General features: G+C 46.3%; 1 protein-coding gene across 1 annotated transcript in view; it reads left to right on the top strand.

Annotated features, from left to right (window-relative positions):
* Nucleotides 1-21,568, top strand: part of LOC110510793 (uncharacterized) — an 80,790-nt gene that overhangs the window by 46,215 nt on the left and 13,007 nt on the right. The window contains exons 24-52 of the mRNA XM_090195103.1: nt 1,782-1,835; nt 2,363-2,407; nt 2,568-2,621; nt 3,246-3,290; nt 5,280-5,441; nt 6,031-6,084; nt 7,009-7,062; nt 10,533-10,577; nt 11,000-11,053; nt 13,293-13,337; nt 13,588-13,641; nt 13,848-13,901; nt 14,057-14,110; nt 14,194-14,301; nt 14,464-14,553; nt 14,744-14,797; nt 15,452-15,559; nt 15,783-15,890; nt 15,973-16,026; nt 17,252-17,305; nt 17,612-17,719; nt 18,348-18,401; nt 18,922-18,975; nt 19,137-19,190; nt 19,713-19,766; nt 20,694-20,801; nt 20,969-21,022; nt 21,158-21,211; nt 21,423-21,476. Of these exons, the coding sequence (XP_090051229.1) occupies nt 1,782-1,835; nt 2,363-2,407; nt 2,568-2,621; nt 3,246-3,290; nt 5,280-5,441; nt 6,031-6,084; nt 7,009-7,062; nt 10,533-10,577; nt 11,000-11,053; nt 13,293-13,337; nt 13,588-13,641; nt 13,848-13,901; nt 14,057-14,110; nt 14,194-14,301; nt 14,464-14,553; nt 14,744-14,797; nt 15,452-15,559; nt 15,783-15,890; nt 15,973-16,026; nt 17,252-17,305; nt 17,612-17,719; nt 18,348-18,401; nt 18,922-18,975; nt 19,137-19,190; nt 19,713-19,766; nt 20,694-20,801; nt 20,969-21,022; nt 21,158-21,211; nt 21,423-21,476 (1,944 nt within the window). The remainder of the gene's footprint in view (nt 1-1,781; nt 1,836-2,362; nt 2,408-2,567; nt 2,622-3,245; nt 3,291-5,279; nt 5,442-6,030; nt 6,085-7,008; nt 7,063-10,532; nt 10,578-10,999; nt 11,054-13,292; nt 13,338-13,587; nt 13,642-13,847; nt 13,902-14,056; nt 14,111-14,193; nt 14,302-14,463; nt 14,554-14,743; nt 14,798-15,451; nt 15,560-15,782; nt 15,891-15,972; nt 16,027-17,251; nt 17,306-17,611; nt 17,720-18,347; nt 18,402-18,921; nt 18,976-19,136; nt 19,191-19,712; nt 19,767-20,693; nt 20,802-20,968; nt 21,023-21,157; nt 21,212-21,422; nt 21,477-21,568) is intronic.

Here is a 21,568-nt window from a genome sequence, read left to right as displayed (position 1 = left end):
CCACCCAACTCACGCCCTGACCATACTAAATAAATACAAAACAAAGGAAATAAAGGTCAGAACGTGACAAGTATAAACACCATGGGACCATGCAGCCGTCATACCACTCAGGAAGGAGATGCATCTCCTTGAGATGAACAGACTTTGGTGCGAAAAGTGCAAATCAATCCCAGAACAGCAGCAAAGGACCTTGTGAAGATGCTGGAGGAAACAGGTACAAAAGTATCTATATCCACAGTAAAGTAAGTCTTATATCGACAGAACCTGAAAGGACGCTCAGCAAGGAAGAAGCCACTGCTCCAAAACCGCCATAAAAAAGCCAGACTACAGTTTGCAACTGCACATGGGGACAAAGATCGTACTTTTTGGAGAAATGTCCTCTGGTCTGATGAAACAAAAATAGAACTGTTTGGTCATAATGACCATCGTTATGTTTGGAGGAAAAGGGGGAGGGGGGGGGGGGCTTGCAAGCCGAAGAACACCATCCCAACCGTGAATCAGCATCATGTTGTGGGGGTGCTTTGCTGCAGGAGGGACTGGTGCACTTCACAAAATAGATGGCATCATGAGGGAGGAAAATTATGTGGATATATTGAAGCAACAAGACATCAGTCAGGAAGTTAAAGCTTGGTCGCAAATGGGTCTTCCAAATGGACAATGACCCCAAGCATACTTCCAATGTTGTGGCAAAATGGGTTAAGGACAACAAAGTCAAGGTATTGGAGTGGCCATCACAAAGCCCTGACCTCAATCCTATAGAAAATGTGTGGGCAGTACTGAAAAAGCGCGTGCGAGCAAAGAGGCCTACAAACCTGACTCAGTTACACCAGCTCTGTCAGGAGGAATGGGCCAAAATTCACCCAACTTAATGTGCAAAGCTTGTGGAAGGCTACCTGAAACGTTTGACCCAAGTTAAACAATTTAAAGGCAATTCTACCAAATACTAATTGAATGTATGTAAACTTCTGACCCACTGGGAATGTAAATGAAATAAATAAAAGCTGAAATAAGTCATTCTCTCTACTATTATTCTGACATTTCACATTCTTAAAATTAAGTGGTGATCCTAACTGACCTAAAACAGGGAACTTTTAATAGGATTAAATGTCAGGAATTGTGAAAAACTGAGTTTAAATGTATTTGGCTAAGGTGTATGTAAACTTCCGACTTCAACTGTATATGGAACATGCCAAAACACAGGAATGTATGACAACATATACTTTACATGACATATGATATGATGAGATAAATTAAAGGTGTAGGTTGTAATTAATGTATGACAACATATACTTTACATGACGTATGATATGATGAGATAAATTAAAGGTGTAGGTTGTAATTAATGTATGACAACATATACTTTACATGACGTATGATATGATGAGATAAATTAAAGGTGTAGGTTGTAATTAATGTATGACAACATATACTTTACATGACGTATGATATGATGAGATAAATTAAAGGTGTAGGTTGTAATTAATGTATGACAACATATACTTTACATGACGTATGATATGATGAGATAAATTAAAGGTGTAGGTTGTAATTAATGTATGACAACATATACTTTACATGCCATATGATATGATGAGATAAATTAAAGGTGTAGGTTGTAATTAATGTATGACAACATATACTTTACATGCCATATGATATGATGAGATAAATTAAAGGTGTAGGTTGTAATTAATGTATGACAACATATACTTTACATGCCATATGATATGATGAGATAAATTAAAGGTGTAGGTTGTAATTAAAATGGCTTTGTCTCTCAGGGGCCCCAAGGGAAGAAAGGGTTGCAGGGACTACCTGGGAATGATGGACCTACCGTGAGTACTGCATACACACACACTAACACACACACACGCACGCTAACACACACACACGCTAACACACACACACACACACGCTAACACACACACAGACACACGCTAACACACATGCTAACACACACACACGCACACACTAACATACACGCTAACACACACACATATGCCAACACACACGCTAACAAACTCACACACGCTAACACACAAACTAACACACACACACGTATGCTAACACACACGCTAACAAACTCACACACGCTAACACACACACACACACACACACACACACACACACACACACACACACACACACACACACTAACACACATGCTAACACACGCACACACTAACATACATGCTAACACACACACATATGCTAACACACATGCTAACAAACTCACACACGCTAATACACACACTAACACACACACACATATGCTAACACACACGCTAACAAACTCACACACGCTAACACACACCCACACATATTCGCTCTCATCCATATGATCTTGTCCTCGTGTCTACAGGGTCACCCAGGGAGAGAGGGGACTCCAGGAGAGAAGGGACTACCGGTAAGCCTGTGTGTGTGTGTGTGTGTGCGTGCGTGTGTGCATGTGTGTGTGTGTGTGTGTGTGTGTGTGTGTGTGTGTGTGTGTGTGTGTGTGTGTGTGTGTGTGTGTGTGTGTGTGTGTGTGTGTGATGTTACTGATGTGTCTCTGTGTGTGTGTATAGGGCCCACCAGGAGTCCAGGGGCCTATAGGATATCCAGGATCAAGAGGAGTGAAGGTACATTCTAAATCTGTGTTCTGTTCTGTTTGTTCTGATTCTCTGTCTCTGTGTTCCATTCTAAGTGTGTATTCTCTCTCTCTGGGTTCCATTCTAAGTGTGTATTCTCTCTCTCTGGGTTCCATTATAAGTGTGTATTCCTCTGTCTCTGGGTTCCATTATAAGTGTGTATTCCTCTGTCTCTGGGTTCCATTCTAAGTGTGTATTCTCTGTCTCTGGGTTCCATTCTAAGTGTGTATTCCTCTGTCTCTGGGTTCCATTCTAAGTGTGTATTCTCTCTCTCTGGGTTCCATTATAAGTGTGTATTCCTCTGTCTCTGGGTTCCATTATAAGTGTGTATTCCTCTGTCTCTGGGTTCCATTCTAAGTGTGTATTCTCTGTCTCTGGGTTCCATTCTAAGTGTGTATTCCTCTGTCTCTGGGTTCCATTCTAAGTGTGTATTCTCTGTCTCTGGGTTCCATTCTAAGTGTGTATTCTCTGTCTCTGGGTTCCATTCTAAGTGTGTATTCTCTGTCTCTGGGTTCCATTCTAAGTGTGTATTCTCTGTCTCTGGGTTCCATTCTAAGTGTGTATTCTCTGTCTCTGGGTTCCATTGTAAGTGTGTATTCTCTGTCTCATCCACAGGGAGCGGACGGAATTAGAGGAATGAAGGGAAGCAAAGGGGAGAAGGTGAGAGAGACACAGCTCTACCCTGAGTTATCTCTGTGTTTTACCCAGCTCTACCCTGAGTTATCTATGTCTTTTACCCAGATCTACCATGAGTTATCTCTGTTTTACACAGCTCTACTCTGAGTTATCTCTGTGTTTTACCCAGCTCTACCCTGAGTTATCTCTGTCTTTTACCCAGCTCTACCCTGAGTTATCTCTGTCTTTTACCCAGCTCTACCCTGACTTATCTCTGTGTTTTACCCAGCTCTACCCTTAGTTATCTCTGTCTTTTACCCAGATCTACCCTGAGTTATCTCTGTTTTACACAGCTCTACTCTGAGTTATATCTGTGTTTTACCCAGCTCTACCCAGATCTACCCTGGGTTATCTCTGTCTTTTACCCAGCTCTACCCTGAGTTATCTCTGTGTTTTACCCAGCTCTACCCTGAGTTATCTCTGTGTTTTACCCAGCTCTACCCTGAGTTATCTCTGTTTTACCCAGCTCTACCCTGAGTTATCTCTGTCTTTTACCCAGCGCTACCCTGAGTTATCTCTGTGTTTTACACAGCTCTACCCTGAGTTATCTCTGTGTTTTACCCAGCTCTACCCTGAGTTATCTCTGTCTTTTACCCAGCGCTACCTTGAGTTATCTCTGTGTTTTACACAGCTCTACCCTGAGTTATCTCTGTGTTTTACCCAGCTCTACCCTGAGTTATCTCTGTGTTTTACCCAGCTCTACCCTGAGTTATCTATGTTTTACACAGCTCTACTCTGAGTTATTTCTGTGTTTTACCCAGCTCTACCCAGATCTACCCTGGGTTATCTCTGTCTTTTACCCAGCTCTACCCTGAGTTATCTCTGTGTTTTACACAGCTCTACCCTGAGTTATCTCTGTGTTTTACCCAGCTCTACCCTGAGTTATCTCTGTCTTTTACCCAGCGCTACCTTGAGTTATCTCTGTGTTTTACACAGCTCTACCCTGAGTTATCTCTGTGTTTTACCCAGCTCTACCCTGAGTTATCTCTGTGTTTTACCAAGCTCTACCCTGAGTTATCTCTGTTTTACACATCTCTACCCTGAGTTATCTCTGTGTTTTACCCAGCTCTACCCTGAGTTATCTCTGTGTTTTACCCAGCTCTACCCTGAGTTATCTCTGTGTTTTACCCAGCTCTACCCTGAGTTATCTATGTCGTTTACCCAGCTCTACCCTGAGTTATCTCTGTTTTACCCAGCTCTACCCTGAGTTATCTCTGTCTTTTACCCAGCGCTACCCTGAGTTATCTCTGTGTTTTACACAGCTCTACCCTGAGTTATCTCTGTGTTTTACCCAGCTCTACCCTGAGTTATCTCTGTCTTTTACCCAGCGCTACCTTGAGTTATCTCTGTGTTTTACACAGCTCTACCCTGAGTTATCTCTGTGTTTTACCCAGCTCTACCCTGAGTTATCTCTGTGTTTTACCCAGCTCTACCCTGAGTTATCTCTGTTTTACACAGCTCTACTCTGAGTTATCTCTGTGTTTTACCCAGCTCTACCCAGATCTACCCTGGGGTATCTCTGTCTTTTACCCAGCTCTACCCTGAGTTATCTCTGTGTTTTACCCAGCTCTACCCTGAGTTATCTCTGTGTTTTACCCAGCTCTACCCTGAGTTATCTTTGTCTTTTACCCAGTTCTACCCTGAGTTATCTCTGCGTTTTACACAGCTCTACCCTGAGTTATCTCTGCATTTTACACATCTCTACCCTGAGTTATCTCTGTGTTTTACACAGCTCTACCCTGAGTTATCTGCGTTTTACACATCTCTACCCTGAGTTATCTCTGTGTTTTACACAGCTCTACCCTGAGTTATCTCTGTGTTTTACACAGCTCTACCCTGAGTTATCTGTGTTTTACACATCTCAACCCTGAGTTATCTCTGTGTTTTACCCAGCTATACCCCAATTAGCTCTGTGTTTTTTACAAAGCACTACCCAGAGTTATCTCTGTGTTTCTGACCTGTTCCGGGTTGTAGGGTGAGGATGGGTTCCCCGGCTCTAAGGGAGAGATGGGGCTGAAAGGTGACGGGGGTGACAACGGGGTCCCAGGGTCCAGGGGAGAGGATGGTCCTGAAGGACCTAAAGGACAGGCTGGACCCCTGGGGGAGGCTGGAGCCGTGGGCATCGCTGGAGAAAAGGTAGGTGGTACACAGATGGGGTGTGTGTATACGGGAGGAAGGGGGTTGGGGGGGCGTGTTTCAACACGATTTTGAACCACTGTTGTCTGCGCTGTCCCACTGAGCTAAACAAAAAGTTACACGAAGTCAACATTTCCAGAAGACCCAATCTTCTCTGCTCTCTCTCTCTCTCTCTCTCTCTCTCTCCCTCCTCCTCCTCTCTCTCTCTCTCTCTCCCACCTCCTCCTCTCTCTTCTCCTCCTCCTCCTCTCTCTCTCTCTCTCTCTCTCTCCCTCCCCCTCTCTCTTCTCCTCCTCCTCCTCTCTCTCTCTCTCTCTCTCTCCCTCCCCCTCTCTCTTCTCCTCCTCCTCCTCCTCTCTCTCTCTCTCTCTCTCTCTCTCTCCCTCCTCTCTCTCTCTCTCTTTCTCTCTCTCTCTCTCTCTCTCTCTCTCTCTCTCTCTCTCTCTCTCTCTCTCTCTCTCTCTCTCTCCTCTTCTCTCTCTCTCTCTCTGTCTCTCTCTGTCTCTCTCTCTCTTTCTCTCCTCTCTTTCTCCTCTCTCTGTCTGTCTGTCTCTCTCTCGCTCACTCTCTCACTCTCTCTCTCTCTCAGGGTAAACTGGGAGTTCCAGGGTTACCGGGGTATCCTGGACAAAAAGGGCCGAAGGTGAGAGGAGTTAATATATCAAGTAAACCAATATACATGTCAGTTAACACAGATAAGGCTAACACATTGTTTGATCGTAGCAGTAACACCAAGAAGGCTAACACATTGTTTGACCGTAGCAGTAACACAGAGAAGGCTAACACATTGTCTGATCGTAGCAGTAACACAGAGAAGGCTAACACATTGTTTGATCGTAGCAGTAACACAGAGAAGGCTAACACAGTGTCTGATCGTAGCAGTAACACAGAGAAGGCTAACACATTGTTTGATCGTAGCAGTAACACAGAGAAGGCTAACACATTGTTTGATCGTAGCAGTAACACAGAGAAGGCTAACACAGTGTCTGATCGTAGCAGTAACACAGAGAAGGCTAACACATTGTTTGACCGTAGCAGTAACACAGAGAAGGCTAACACATTGTTTGATCGTAGCAGTAACACAGAGAAGGCTAACACATTGTTTGATCGTAGCAGTAACACAGAGAAGGCTAACACATTGTTTGATCGTAGCAGTAACACAGAGAAGGCTAACACAGTGTCTGATCGTAGCAGTAACACAGAGAAGGCTAACACATTGTTTGATCGTAGCAGTAACACAGAGAAGGCTAACACAGTGTCTGATCGTAGCAGTAACACAGAGAAGGCTAACACATTGTTTGATCGTAGCAGTAACACAGAGAAGGCTAACACAGTGTCTGATCGTAGCAGTAACACAGAGAAGGCTAACACATTGTTTGATCGTAGCAGTAACACAGAGAAGGCTAACACAGTGTCTGATCGTAGCAGTAACACAGAGAAGGCTAACACATTGTTTGATCGTAGCAGTAACACAGAGAAGGCTAACACATTGTTTGATCGTAGCAGGAACACAGAGAAGGCTAACACAGTGTCTGATCGTAGCAGTAATGTTTCTGTTTCCCAACAGGGTTCGGATGGTTTTCCTGGATCTATTGGAGTTTTGGGAGAGAAGGGGAAGAGGGTGAGTAGTAGAGGGAGGCTTTACCATAGAGGGTGTTCATACATTCAATCTGGAGTGCCAGAGTGCACTCTGGGCGTTCCTAAATTCAGAGCGTTATGCTCTAGGAGCATTCAGAGTGTTTCGCTCTAGGAGCGTTCAGAGTGTTTCGCTCTAGGAGCGTTCAGAGTGTTTCGCTCTAGGAGAGTTCAGAGTGTTTCGCTCTAGGAGCGTTCAGAGTGTTTCGCTCTAGGAGCGTTCAGAGTGTTTCGCTCTAGGAGCGTTCAGAGTGTTTCGCTCTAGGAGCGTTCAGAGTGTTTCGCTCTAGGAGCGTTCAGAGTGTTTCGCTCTAGGAGCGTTCAGAGTGTTTCGCTCTAGGAGCGTTCAGAGTGTTTCGCTCTCGGAGCGTTCAGAGTGTTTCGCTCTAGGAGCATTCAGAGTGTTTCGCTCTAGGAGAGTTCAGAGCGTTTCGCTCTAGGAGCGTTCAGAGTGTTTCGCTCTAGGAGCGTTCAGAGTGTTTCGCTCTAGGAGCGTTCAGAGTGTTTCGCTCTAGGAGAGTTCAGAGTGTTTCGCTCTAGGAGCATTCAGAGTGTTTCGCTCTAGGAGCGTTCAGAGTGTTTCGCTCTAGGAGCGTTCAGAGCATTCAGAGTGTTTTGCTCTAGGAGCGTTCAGAGTGTTTTGCTCTAGGAGCATTCAGAGTGTTTTGCTCTAGGAGCGTTTAGAGTGTTTTGCTCTAGGAGCGTTCAGAGTGTTTCGCTCTAGGAGCGTTCAGAGTGTTTCGCTCTAGGAGCGTTCAGAGCATTCAGAGTGTTTTGCTCTAGGAGAGTTCAGAGTGTTTCGCTCTAGGAGCGTTCAGAGTGTTTCGCTCTAGGAGCGTTCAGAGCGTTTCGTTCTAGGAGCGTTCAGAGTGTTTCGCTCTAGGAGCGTTCAGAGTGTTTCGCTCTAGGAGCGTTCAGAGTGTTTCGCTCTAGGAGCGTTCAGAGTGTTTCGCTCTAGGAGCGTTCAGAGTGTTTTGCTCTAGGAGCGTTCAGAGCGTTTCGCTCTAGGAGCGTTCAGAGTGTTTCGCTCTAGGAGCGTTCAGAGTGTTTCGCTCTAGGAGCGTTCAGAGTGTTTCGCTCTAGGAGCATTCAGAGTGTTTCGCTCTAGGAGCATTCAGAGTGTTTCGCTCTAGGAGAGTTCAGAGCGTTTCGCTCTAGGAGCGTTCAGAGTGTTTCGCTCTAGGAGCGTTCAGAGTGTTTCGCTCTAGGAGCGTTCAGAGTGTTTTGCTCTAGGAGCGTTCAGAGTGTTTTGCTCTAGGAGCGTTCAGAGTGTTTTGCTCTAGGAGCGTTCAGAGTGTTTTGCTCTAGGAGCGTTTAGAGTGTTTTGCTCTAGGAGCGTTCAGAGCATTCAGAGTGTTTCGCTCTAGGAGCGTTCAGAGCGTTCAGAATGTTTCGCTCTCGGAAGGTTCAGAGCGGCAACACTGGCAGCTCTGGCCGAGGAGTAGGGTTGATCCGAGCATTCTGACCTCACAACGGCAGTCAAGCACCCGAGCTAACTGGCCAACACGTTGGCTAGCTTACTTATGTGGTCCAGAGCGTTGGTGACAGAGCTGGTTAGGCCGTTGTCATGTGGTCCAGAGCGTTGGTGACAGAGCTGGTTAGGTCGTTGTCATGTGGTCCAGAGCATTGGTGACAGAGCTGGTTAGGCCGCTGTCATGTGTCCAGAGCGTTGGTGACAGAGCTGGTTAGGTCGTTGTCATGTGGTCCAGAGCGTTGGTGACAGAGCTGGTTAGGCCGTCGTCATGTGGTCCAGAGCGTTGGTGACAGAGCTGGTTAGGCCGTCGTCATGTGGTCCAGAGCGTTGGTGACAGAGCTGGTTAGGCCGTCGTCATGTGGTCCAGAGCGTTGGTGACAGAGCTGGTTAGGCCGTCGTCATGTGGTCCAGAGCGTTGGTGACAGAGCTGGTTAGGCCGTCGTCATGTGGTCCAGAGGTTCACCGACACCTGTCATATTCAACAGGTGTTAAGCGTTTGTAAATTCTTTCGTTATTCTGCGCTCTGACACAGTTAGACGAGGTGCTCGGAAATAGGAGTAGATAGCCAGAGTGAATTTACCAACGCACACATAGATATTCATAACATAGAGATCCCATATGTAATTCTATGCCAAACAGGCCCTGCTGGACATGGACACGGCAATATTTATGGTATTTATATTGCGTTTCTATGTAATTGAAACAAACTTTCATCAAGTCGGTGCTTTAGAAAACACACCCAAAAAGTTTTTTGTCAAGTACAATATATTGTCAAATACAGTATATTGTCAGGTACAGTATATTGCCAGGTACAGTATACAGTATATTGTCAGGTACAGTATATTGTCAGGTACAGTATACAGTATATTGTCAGGTACAGTATATTGTCAGGTACAGTATACAGTATATTGTCAGGTACAGTATATTGTTAGGTACAGTATACAGTATATTGTCAGGTACAGTATATTGTCAGGTACAGTATACAGTATATTGTCAGGTACAGTATATTGTTAGGTACAGTATACAGTATATTGTCAGGTACAGTATATTGTCAGGTACAGTATACAGTATATTGTCAGGTACAGTATATTGTCAGGTACAGTATATTGTCAGGTACAGTATACAGTATATTGTCAGGTACAGTAAATTGTCAGGTACAGTATACAGTATATTGTCAGGTACAGTATATTGTCAGGTACAGTATACAGTATATTGTCAGGTACAGGATATTGTCAGGTACAGTATATTGTCAGGTACAGTATATTGTCAGGTACAGTATACAGTATATTGTCAGGTACAGGATATTGTCAGGTACAGTATATTGCCAGGTACAGTATATTGTCAGGTACAGTATACAGTATATTGCCAGGTACAGTATACAGTATATTGTCAGGTACAGTATACAGTATATTGTCAGGTACAGTATATTGTCAGGTACAGGATATTGTCAGGTACAGTATATTGTCAGGTACAGGATATTGTCAGGTACAGTATATTGTCAGGTACAGTATACAGTATATTGTCAGGTACAGTATATTGCCAGGTACAATATATTGCCAGGTACAGTATATTGCCAGGTACAGTATATTGTCAGGTACAGTATATTGCCAGGTACAATATATTGCCAGGTACAGTATATTGTCAGGTACAGTATATTGCCAGGTACAATATATTGCCAGGTACAATATATTGCCAGGTACAGTATATTGCCAGGTACAGGATATTGTCAGGTACAGTATATTGTCAGGTACAGGATATTGTCAGGTACAGTATATTGTCAGGTACAGGATATTGTCAGGTACAGTATACAGTATATTGTCAGGTACAAGATATTGTCAGGTACAGTATACAGTATATTGTCAGGTACAGTATATTGTCAGGTACAGTATACAGTATATTGTCAGGTACTCAGTGGTGTATCCATGGTAACGGGCTGTATGGTGTACCCATGGCAACGGTCTGTCCTGTTTTCTCTTCCACAGGGTCCCGGGGGGGAAGCAGGCAGTGCAGGACAGAGGGGTCCTAACGTGAGTACTGTCTGTGTGTGTGTGTGTGAGTACTGTCTGTGTGTGTACGTGTGTGTGTGTGTGTGAGAGTACTGTCTGTGTGTGTGTGTGTGTGAGTACTGTCTGTGTGTGTACGTGTGTGTGTGTGTGTGTGTGAGAGAGTACTGTCTGTGTGTGTACGTGTGTGAGTACTGTCTGTGTGTGTACGTGTGTGAGTACTGTCTGTGTGTACGTGTGTGAGTACTGTCTGTGTGCGTGTGTGTGTGTGTGTGTGTGTTTGTCTCTGCCTATGCGTGTTTATCTGTGTGTGTACGTGTGTGTGTGTGTGTTTGTCTCTGCCTATGTGTGTTTATCTGCGTGTGTGTGTGTGTGTGTGTGTGTGTGTGTTTGTCTCTGCCTATGCGTGTTTATCTGTGTGTGTAATACTGTTGTTTTTCCTGCAGGGGGTGCGTGGGGGCCGGGGTGCCAAGGGACCAACGGGGAAGACAGGGGGAAAGGTCAGAGTTCAACCCATTCTAATCATTATGAGGTCATCATAATCTCTCTATCCAGCAGTAACACAGTGTGCATCCCAAAAGGCACCCTAAAAAGTAGTGCACTACACAAAGAATAGAGTGCCTTTGGTAAGGGTACCCTATTCCCTTTATAGTGCACTACTTTTGATTAGTGCACTACATAGAGAATAGGGTGCCATTTGTAAGGGTACCCTATTCCCTTTATAGTGCACTACTTTTGATTAGTGCACTACATAGAGAATAGGATGCCATTTGGAGCATAACCTCAGTCACACTGATTAATATTATAGTATAGTGTTATATACGTTAATAGTATATAGTATAGTATTATATACGTTAATAGTATATAGTATAGTATTATATACGTTAATAGTATATAGTATAGTGTTACATACGTTAATAGTATAGTATTCTATAAGATTATAGTATAGTATACAGCATAGTAGTCTATCAATTCATAGTTTAGTATATTGTATAGCATTCTATAATTGAATACAGAGCATTCGGAAAGTATTCAGATCCCTTAACTTTTTCCACATTTTGTTAAAGCGTAATTCTACAATGTATTAAATGTTTTCTCCCCTCCCTCATCAATCTAAACACAATACCCCATAATGACAAAGCAAAAACTGATTTTTAGACATTTTAGAAAATCCAATTTTAAAAATGATATCTCTGTACTTTGCCCTGTTCATTTTTCCCTGGATCCTGACTAGTCTCCCTGCTGCTGAAAACATCCCCACAGCATGATGCTGCCACCACCATGCTTCACCATGGGGATGGTGTCAGGTTTCCTCAAGACATGATGCTACCACCACCATGCTTCACCATGGGGATGGTGTCAGGTTTCCTCCAGACATGATGCTACCACCACCATGCTTCACCATGGGGATGGTGTCAGGTTTCCTCCAGACATGATGCTACCACCACCATGCTTCACCATGGGGATGGTGTCAGGTTTCCTCCAGACGTGACGCTTGGCATTCAGGCCAAAGAGTTCAATCTTGGTTTCATCAGACCAGAGAATCTTGTTTCTCATAGGTCTGAGAGTCTTTAGGTGCCTTTTGGCAAACTGCAAGCGGGCTGTCATGTGCCTTTTACTGAGTAGTGGCTTCCGTCTGGCCTCTCTACCATAAAGGCCTGATTGGTGGAGTGCTGCAGAGATAGTTGTCCTTCTGGAAGGTTCGCCCATCTCCACAGAGGAACTCTGGAGCTCTGTCAGAGTGACCATTGGGTTCTTGGTCACCTCCCTGACCAAGGCCCTTCTCCCCTGAATGCTCAGTTAGGCCGGGCGGCCAGCTCTAGGAAGAGTCTTGGTGGTTCCAAACTTCTTCCATTTAAGAATGATGGAGGCCACTGTGTTCTTGGGGACCTTCAATGCTGCTGAAATGTTTTGGTACCCTTCCCCAGATCTGAGCCTGAGCCAGATCTGAACACAATCCTGTCTCCTTCGACCTCACGGCATTGTTTTTGCTCTGACATGCACTGTCAACTGTGGGACCTTATATAGACAGGTGCATGCTTTTCTAAATCATGACCAATCAATTAAATGTACCACAAGTGGACTCCTCCAATCAAGTTGTAGAAACATCTCAAGGATGATCAATGGAAACAGGATGCACCTGAGCTCAATTTCGAGTCTCATAGCAAAGAGTCTGAATACTTATGTAAATAAGATACCTTACATGTAAATACGTTTATTTTTATATTTTACTTTTATACATTTTGCAAACATTTCTCATAACCTGTTTATTTATTTATTATTTACTTTATTATTATGGGGTATTGTGATGTCAATATAGGGTATTGTGATGTCATTATAGGGTATTGTGATGTCATTATAGGGTATTGTGATGTCATTATTGGGTATTATGGGGTGTTGTGTGCAGACTACTGAGGATTTTAAAAAATATATCCATTTTAGGATAAGGCTGTAACGTAACGAAATGTGGACAGAGTCCAGGGGTCTGAACACATTCTGTACATATAGATTTATATTCCCGACTCGGACATTGCTCGTCCTAATATTTCTACATTTCTTGATTCCATTCTTATACTTTTTTAGGTTTGCGTGTATTGCTTTGTATTGTTAGATATTACTGCACTGTCGGAGCTGGGAACATAAGCATTTCGTTACAAACGCAGTAACACTCGTTAAATATGTCTATGCGACCAACACAATTGTATTTGATTTGTCTGTTTTCCGTGCTGTCTGTCACAGGGCTCCTCTGGACATGATGGACCCAATGGACCAACTGGAGACAGGGTAAGGACAGGAACGTCATGCCTCATTGATCGGTTTATTGATTGATTGGTTAATTAGTTGATTGGCTGATTTGTTAATTAGTATATTTGTTGACTGGTTGATTGGTTGTGTAAGTGTTTGATTGGTTGATTTGTTAATTGGCTAACTTGCTAATTGCTGACTTGATTGAATTATGTGTTTGATTGGTTGGATAAGGGTTTGATTAATTAACTGATTGACTGTTTGATTGATTCATTTATGTGTTGTCTAGGGGCCTCAAGGGCCACAAGGACGGAACGGGGAATCAGGACCCAAGGGACCGAACGTGAGTGTCACACACACACACACACACACACACACACACACACACACACACACACACACACACACACACACACACACACACACACACACACACACACACACACACACACACAGACACACACACACACACACACACACATTGTAGTTTAACAGGATGTTGAATTGTGTGACTGTGATGTCCCTTCCTGTGTGTGTGTGTGTGTGTAGGGTCCAGCGGGGAAAGATGGACTTCCGGGTCATCCAGGTCAGAGAGGAGAGCCGGTGAGTAGAGGTTAGAGGTCACAAGAAGTTACCTAATTACACCTATCCATCCACTAATGTCTATCTCTTCTCTTTCTCTCTCTCTCTCTCTCTCTCTCTCTCTCTCTCTCTCTCTCTCTCTCTCTCTCTCTCTCTCTCTCTCTCTCTCTCTCTAGGGTTTCCAAGGAAAGACGGGACCCCCAGGTCCAGGAGGTGTTGTGGGGCCACAGGTGAGTCTGATTGGTTGCTATGTGTGTTCTCTCTAACCTGATTGGTCTGTTTGTGTTCTCGCTAACCTGATTGGTTGCTGCAGGGTAAATCAGGTGAGACCGGGTCGTTGGGAGACAGAGGTCACCCCGGGTCACCTGGCGTACCGGGAGAGCAGGGCTTACCTGGCGCCGCCGGGAAGGAGGGAGCTAAGGTGATTCTTCGTCATCATCATCATCATCATCATTATGAATCATCATTGTTTTCACCCCGATAATCACCATTACCAGTCATTACAAGAATCATCTTCATTGGTAAGTTCAATTGACCTCATGAGCGTTCCACCAATCAGAGCTGTTGTTGTTGTTGTTTCCAGGGCGACCCGGGCACAGGAGGGACTTCTGGGAAAGCTGGTCCTCCAGGACTTAGGGGCTTCAGAGGCAGCAGAGGAGCCGCCGGGGGCATGGTAACACACATACACACAGACACAGAGACATACACAGAGACATACACAGAGACATACACAGAGACATACACAGAGACACACACAGAGACACAGAGATACACACAGAGACAGACACAGACACATACACAGACACAGAGACAGACACAGACACAGATCCTGTGATGGTATGATAGCAGTGTGTTCTCCCCAGGGTCCTGCTGGTCTGAAAGGAGGTGAAGGACCAGTCGGAGCAGCAGGAGCTATAGTGAGTCCTCTCTCCTCTCCTTCTACATCTGTCCTCTCTCTCTATTCCTCACTTCCTCTCTCTCCATCTGCCAACACAGACCCTAGACAGACACTTCCTCTCTCTCCATCTGCCAACACAGACCCCAGACAGACACTTCCTCTCTCTCCATCTGCCAACACAGACCCCAGACAGACACTTCCTTTCTCTCCATCTGCCAACACAGACCCCAGACAGACACTTCCTCTCTCTCCATCTGCCAACACAGACCCCAGACAGACACTTCCTCTCTCTCCATCTGTCAACACAGACCCCAGACAGACACTTCCTCTCTCTCCATCTGCCAACACAGACCCCAGACAGACACTTCCTCTCTCTCCATCTGCCAACACAGACCCCAGACAGACACTTCCTCTCTCTCCATCTGCCAACACAGACCCCAGACAGACACTTCCTCTCTCTCCATCTGCCAACACAGACCCCAGACAGACACTGCCTCTCTCTCCATCTGCCAACACAGACCCCAGACAGACACTTCCTCTCTCTCCATCTGCCAACACAGACCCCAGACAGACACTTCCTCTCTCTCCATCTGCCAACACAGACCCCAGACAGGCAGTGTGAAGATGTATAATTCACATATGTAAATCCCCCCCCGCCCCTCTCTCTCTGCAGGGGGCCGGTGGTGAGAGGGGTCCCCCAGGGTCAGCCGGTGCCATTGGTCAGCCTGGGAGGGCAGGGGCTGTGGGTGGACCTGGACCAATGGGAGAGAAGGGGGAACCGGTAGGTACCTTAAAGGTGTTCCATATTCTGGGTTCTACATTCCATATTGTGAGTTCTGAGTTCCATATTCTGAGTTCTACATTCCATATTGTGAGTTCTGAGTTCCATATTCTGAGCTCTACATTCCATATTGTGAGTTCTGAGTTCTGTGTTCTGAGTCCCTATAGTTCCAGAGTTGTGTGTAGGTAATGTAACTGTCTGTCTGTGTGTTGTGTTGTCCCAGGGAGGGGCGGGTCCTATTGGACCATCAGGACAGGATGGAGACCAGGGACCTCTAGGACTACCTGGAGCTGCAGGCCCTGCAGGACCCCCAGGAGAGGATGGGGACAAGGTAACATGGCCTGTCCCTGAGTGTTTTGTTGTTGTTGTTGTTGTTGTGTGTATCTGAAGGCGTTTATTGTGTGTGTGTGTAGGGAGAGACTGGAGGACCAGGGCAGAAGGGCAGCAAAGGAGACAAAGGAGAATCAGTGAGTCTGCTGAGATAATTACTACACCAAATCTACACCAATATTACACGAATACAGTACTACACCAATACTACCCTAATACTACACAAATACTAAACCAATACTACCCTAATACTACTCCGATATTATACTAATACAGTACTACCCTAATACTACCCTGTTATTATACTAATGACAAACCAATACTACTACCAATACTACACTAATACAGTACTACACCAATACTACCCTAATATTACACCAATACTACCCTAATACTACACAAATACTAAACCAATGCTACCCTAATACTACCCTGATGTTATACTAATGCCAAACCAATACTACTACCAATACTACACTAATACTGCCACAAGACTACCCGGAGACTACACTAATACTGCCACAAGACTACCAGGAGACTACACTAATACTGGCACAAGACTACCCGGAGACTACACTAATACTGCCACAAGACTACACTAATACTGCCACAAGACTACCCGGAGACTACACTAATACTGCCACATGACTACCTGGAGACTACACTAATACTGCCACAAGACTACCTGGAGACTACACTAATACTGCCACATGACTACCTGGAGACTACACTAATACTGCCACAAGACTACCTGGAGACTACACTAATACTGGCACAAGACTACCCGGAGACTACACTAATACTGCCACTAGACTACACTAATACTGCCACAAGACTACCCGGAGACTACACTAATACTGCCACATGACTACCTGGAGACTACACTAATACTGCCACATGACTACCCGGAGACTACACTAATACTGCCACAAGACTACCCGGAGACTACACCAATACTGCCACAAGACTACACTAATACTGCCACAAGACTACACTAATACTGCCACAAGACTAAACCAATACTGCCACAAGACTACACTAATACTGCCACAAGACTACACTAATACTGCCACAAGACTACACTAATACTGCCACAAGACTGCCCGGAGACTACACTAATTCTGCACTAATACTGCCACAAGACTACACTAATACTGCCACAAGACTACACTAATACTGCCACAAGACTACACTAATACTGCCACAAGACTGCCCGGAGACTACACTAATTCTGCACTAATACTGCACCAATACTAAGCTAATACTACACTAATACCAAATATTTAACCATTTAGTCTCGTGAACCTTGTTATTGCCTGTCATCTCCCCAGTAACTAAGTAACATTGTCTGTGTCTCTATAGGGCCCCTCAGGACCAACCGGTGGCCAGGGGCCGATGGGGCAGTCAGGAGTTCCTGTGAGTCTGTTCTACATCCACCTGTAATGTTTCTCTAGTCTAAAGGATTCATTTTTAAGATTGAATGTAATCCTCTCCTCCCTACCCCCCCCCCCCCCATTTTCCCTCTCTCTCTCTCTCTCTCTCTCTCTCTCTCTCTCTCTCTCTCTCTCTCTTTCTCTCTCTCTCTCCCCCTCCTCCCCTTTCCCTCCTCTTCTCTCTCCTTCCTCCCCTCCTCTCCATCCCCTCCTCCCTACACCCTCTCTCTCGCTCCCCCCTCTGCCCCTCCTCCCCCCTCTGCCCCTCCTACCCCCTCCTCTCTCCCAGGGTGTGGATGGGGAGTCAGGTCCCAGGGGCCAGCAGGGAATGTACGGGGCCAAGGGAGACGAGGGTCTCCGGGGTTTCAAGGGCTCCAAAGGACCCATCGGACTACAGGTGAGACACACACACACACACACACACACACAGGTGAGACACACACACACACACACACACACACACACACACAGGTGAGACACACACACACGCACACACACACACACACACACACACACACACACACAGGTGAGACACACACACACACACACACACAGGTGAGACACACACACACACACACACACAAACACAGGTGAGACACACACACACACACGCACGCACACACATACAGGTGAGACACACACGCACGCACACACATACAGGTGAGACACACACACACACACATACAGGTGAGACACACACACACACACACACACATACAGGTGAGACACACACACACGCACGCACACACATAGAGGTGAGACACACACACACACGTACACACATACAGGTGAGACACACACACACACACACACAGGTGAGACACACACACACACACGCACACACATACAGGTGAGTGGCCTCAAGTGTCAGGCTTCCAATATTCTCAATATTCTCAGGTGATATTGTCTTGGGTGGTATTACTGTCGTCATGGTAATTGACTGCAGTAATTGCCATCCTGACAGCTTTCGTGTGTCAATCAACTGTTTATATACAATTCTAAACGTGAGGTTGTGTGTTCCCTAGGGGATGCCTGGTCTACCAGGGGAGAAGGGCGAGAGCGGACACATCGGCTTGATGGTGAGGTCACATCCTGTCTTTATGGCACTGTTTCCTGTCAGCCTACTGACTCAGATACAGAAACTATATAGAATGGTTTGGAACTAGATAGGTGAGTTGGAGATTGATTGGTGATTGTGACATCATTAATTCACATAATGAAGCTAGATCTATTAATGATCTAATGATTGATCACTATACTGACTTGATGGTCTATTGATTGATTACTATAATGACTTGATGGTCTATTGATTGATCACTATACTGACTTGATGGTCTATTGATTGATCACTATACTGACTTGATGGTCTGTTGATTGATTACTATACTGACTTGATGGTCTATTGATTGATTACTATAATGACTTGATGGTCTATTGATTGATCACTATACTGACTTGATGGTCTATTGATTGATCACTATACTGACTTGATGGTCTATTGATTGATCACTATACTGACTTGATGGTCTGTTGATTGATTACTATACTGACTTGATGGTCTGTTGATTGATTACTATACTGACTGTCTTTTCCTATCAGGGTCGTCCAGGTCAGTTTGGTCCCAGAGGGCCACAAGGGCCTAGTGGGGGACAGGTGAGTACACACACACACACACACACACACACACACACACACACGCGCGCGCGCACCAGCGAGTTCACACATGCACACACACACACTTGAGTTTACACAAACACACACACACACACACACACACAAAACACACACACGCCTGTCCTCTGTGTGTTGTGCAGGGTGCTCTGGGCAGACCAGGTGGGGCTGGACAGCCAGGGGTAAATGGAGAGAAGGTGAGCAGAGAGACACTACAGTGATGTTCTGGACACGTGTTCATTGGGATATTATGTGTCTGTGGAAGAGAGGGGCTCATGTCATCTCTCTCTCCCTCTCTCTCTCTCTCTCTCTCTTTCTTTCTTTCTATCTCTCTCCCTCTCGCTCTCCCTCTCACTCTCTCTTCCTCTCTCTCTCTCTCTCTCTCTCTTTCTTTCTGTCGCTCTCTCTCTCTCTTTCTTTCTATCTCTCTCCCTCTCGCTCTCCCTCTCACTCTCTCTTCCTCTCTCTCCCTCTTTCTTTCTATCTCTCTCCCTCTCGCTCTCCCTCTCACTCTCTCTTCCTCTCTCTCTCTCTCTCTCTCTCTTTCTCTATCTCTCTCCCTCTCACTCTCTCTTTCGTTATCTCTCTCTCTCTTTCGTTATCTCTCTCTCTCTCTTTCGTTATCTCTCTCTCTCTCTCTCTTTCGTTATCTCTCTCTCTCTCTCTCTTTCATTATCTCTCTCTCTCTCTCTTTCGTTATCTCTCTCTCTCTCTCTCAGGGGGAGGATGGAGAATCGGGAGACCCAGGACCCGTTGGTGTATCAGGAGGCAACGTAAGTCTGGAATACACTGCCATCAGACACACATAACTGCACCACATATCACACTTTCACAAAAGTCATGAAGACGTGGCTAAAGGTCAGTCAGATTTGTAGACATAATCCCTGGCTGCGTATTGCAGCTTTCCATGTTGTCTGTTGTCTGTAGCTTGTGAGGTGTGAAATCACTCTGTCCCCCACCCCTATCTCTGTCCCCCACCCCTCTCTCTGTCCCCCACCCCTCTCTCTGTGTCCCACCCCTCTCTCTGTGTCCCACCCCTCTCTCTGTCCCCCACCCCTCTATCTGTCCCCCACCCCTGTCTCCATCCCCCACCCCTCTCTCTGTGTCCCACCCCTCTCTCTGTCCCCCACCCCTCTCTCTGTTCCCCCCCTCTCTCTGTCCCCCACCCCTCTCTCTGTCCCCCACCCCTCTCTCTGTCCCCCACCCCTCTCTCTGTCCCCCACCCCTCTCTCTGTCCCCCACCCCTCTCTCTGTCCCCCACCCCTCTCTCTGTCCCCCACCCCTCTCTCTGTCCCCCACCCCTCTCTCTGTGTCCCCCCCCTCTCTCTGTCCCCCACCCCTCTCTCTGTCCCCCACCCCTCTCTCTGTGTCCCACCCCTCTCTCTGTGTCCCACCCCTCTCTCTGTGTCCCACCCCTCTCTCTGTCCCCCACCCCTCTCTCTGTCCCCCACCCATCTCTCTGTCCCCCACCCCTCTCTCTGTGTCCCACCCCTCTCTCTGTCCCCCACCCCTCTCTCTGTGTCCCACCCCTCTCTCTGTCCCCCACCCCTCTCTCTGTCCCCCACCTCTCTCTCTGTCCCCCACCCCTCTCTCTGTGTCCCACCCCTCTCTCTGTCCCCCACCCCTCTCTCTGTCCCCCACCCGTCTCTCTATCCCCCCCTCTCTGCCCCCCCTCTCTGCCCCCCCTTTCTCCACCCCAGGGGGATATAGGTGACCAGGGGGAGAAGGGGGACTCAGGTCTCTCTGGAGCAGCAGGGCCCCCAGGAGCCAGAGGCCCCCCAGGAGAGGATGGGTCCAAGGGAACCTCTGTGAGTTACATATGAACACTGTACATTCTCACATAATACACACTCACCCTTTCATAATAATCCTTTCTGTCCTTTTCTCTCTCTCTCTCGCTCCCCCCCCCCCCCCTCTCTCTCTCTCTCTCTCTCTCTCTCTCTCTCTCGCTCCCCCCCCCCCTCTCTCCCCTCAGGGTCCGATTGGTTTCCCAGGAGACTCAGGACAGCCAGGGGAGGCAGGACCCAACGTGAGTGTTCCATTCTTCTCCCCACTGTTCCCCGGTACTGAACATACCATCTCTATTACAGGGGCAAGTTAAGTCTCTCTCTCTCTCTCTCTCTCTCTCTCTCTCTCTCTCTCTGTCTGCTCTCTCTGTCTACAGGGGGAGGATGGAGGTCCTGGATCCAAGGGAGATGGTGGAGATCCAGGGAAATCAGTGAGTGTTTCATATGTCTGGTATATCATCTGTATAAGTGTATATGTGCAGGTTCAGACAGCGTTCCAACCCACACAGATCCATTAAATCAGTTCCATCTGTGACCAACCACTCCCAGAGAGTTGGAGTTTGTTGGAGTCCCCTGCATCTGTCTGTCTCGTTGTTCAGACGTTTCAGGTGTTTTGAGGGGTTTCATCGTTGTTTTCTGTAGGGTCCACCAGGAGCATCAGGGGAACCCGGGCCCTCAGGACCACCGGGACGCAGGGTGAGAGAGAGAGAGAGAGAGAGAGAGAGAGAGAGTGTCACTGTGTGTTAGTTAGTTTATATGTAATTGTCAATATCTTAAATATTCCTCTA

Source organism: Oncorhynchus mykiss, chromosome 13 (assembly GCF_057628025.1).
Source record: "Oncorhynchus mykiss isolate SJ-2025 chromosome 13, ASM5762802v1, whole genome shotgun sequence".
Lineage (NCBI taxonomy): Eukaryota > Metazoa > Chordata > Actinopteri > Salmoniformes > Salmonidae > Oncorhynchus > Oncorhynchus mykiss.
The sequence above is the reverse complement of the archived record's forward strand: the minus strand, read 5'-3'. Positions and strand labels throughout refer to the sequence as shown.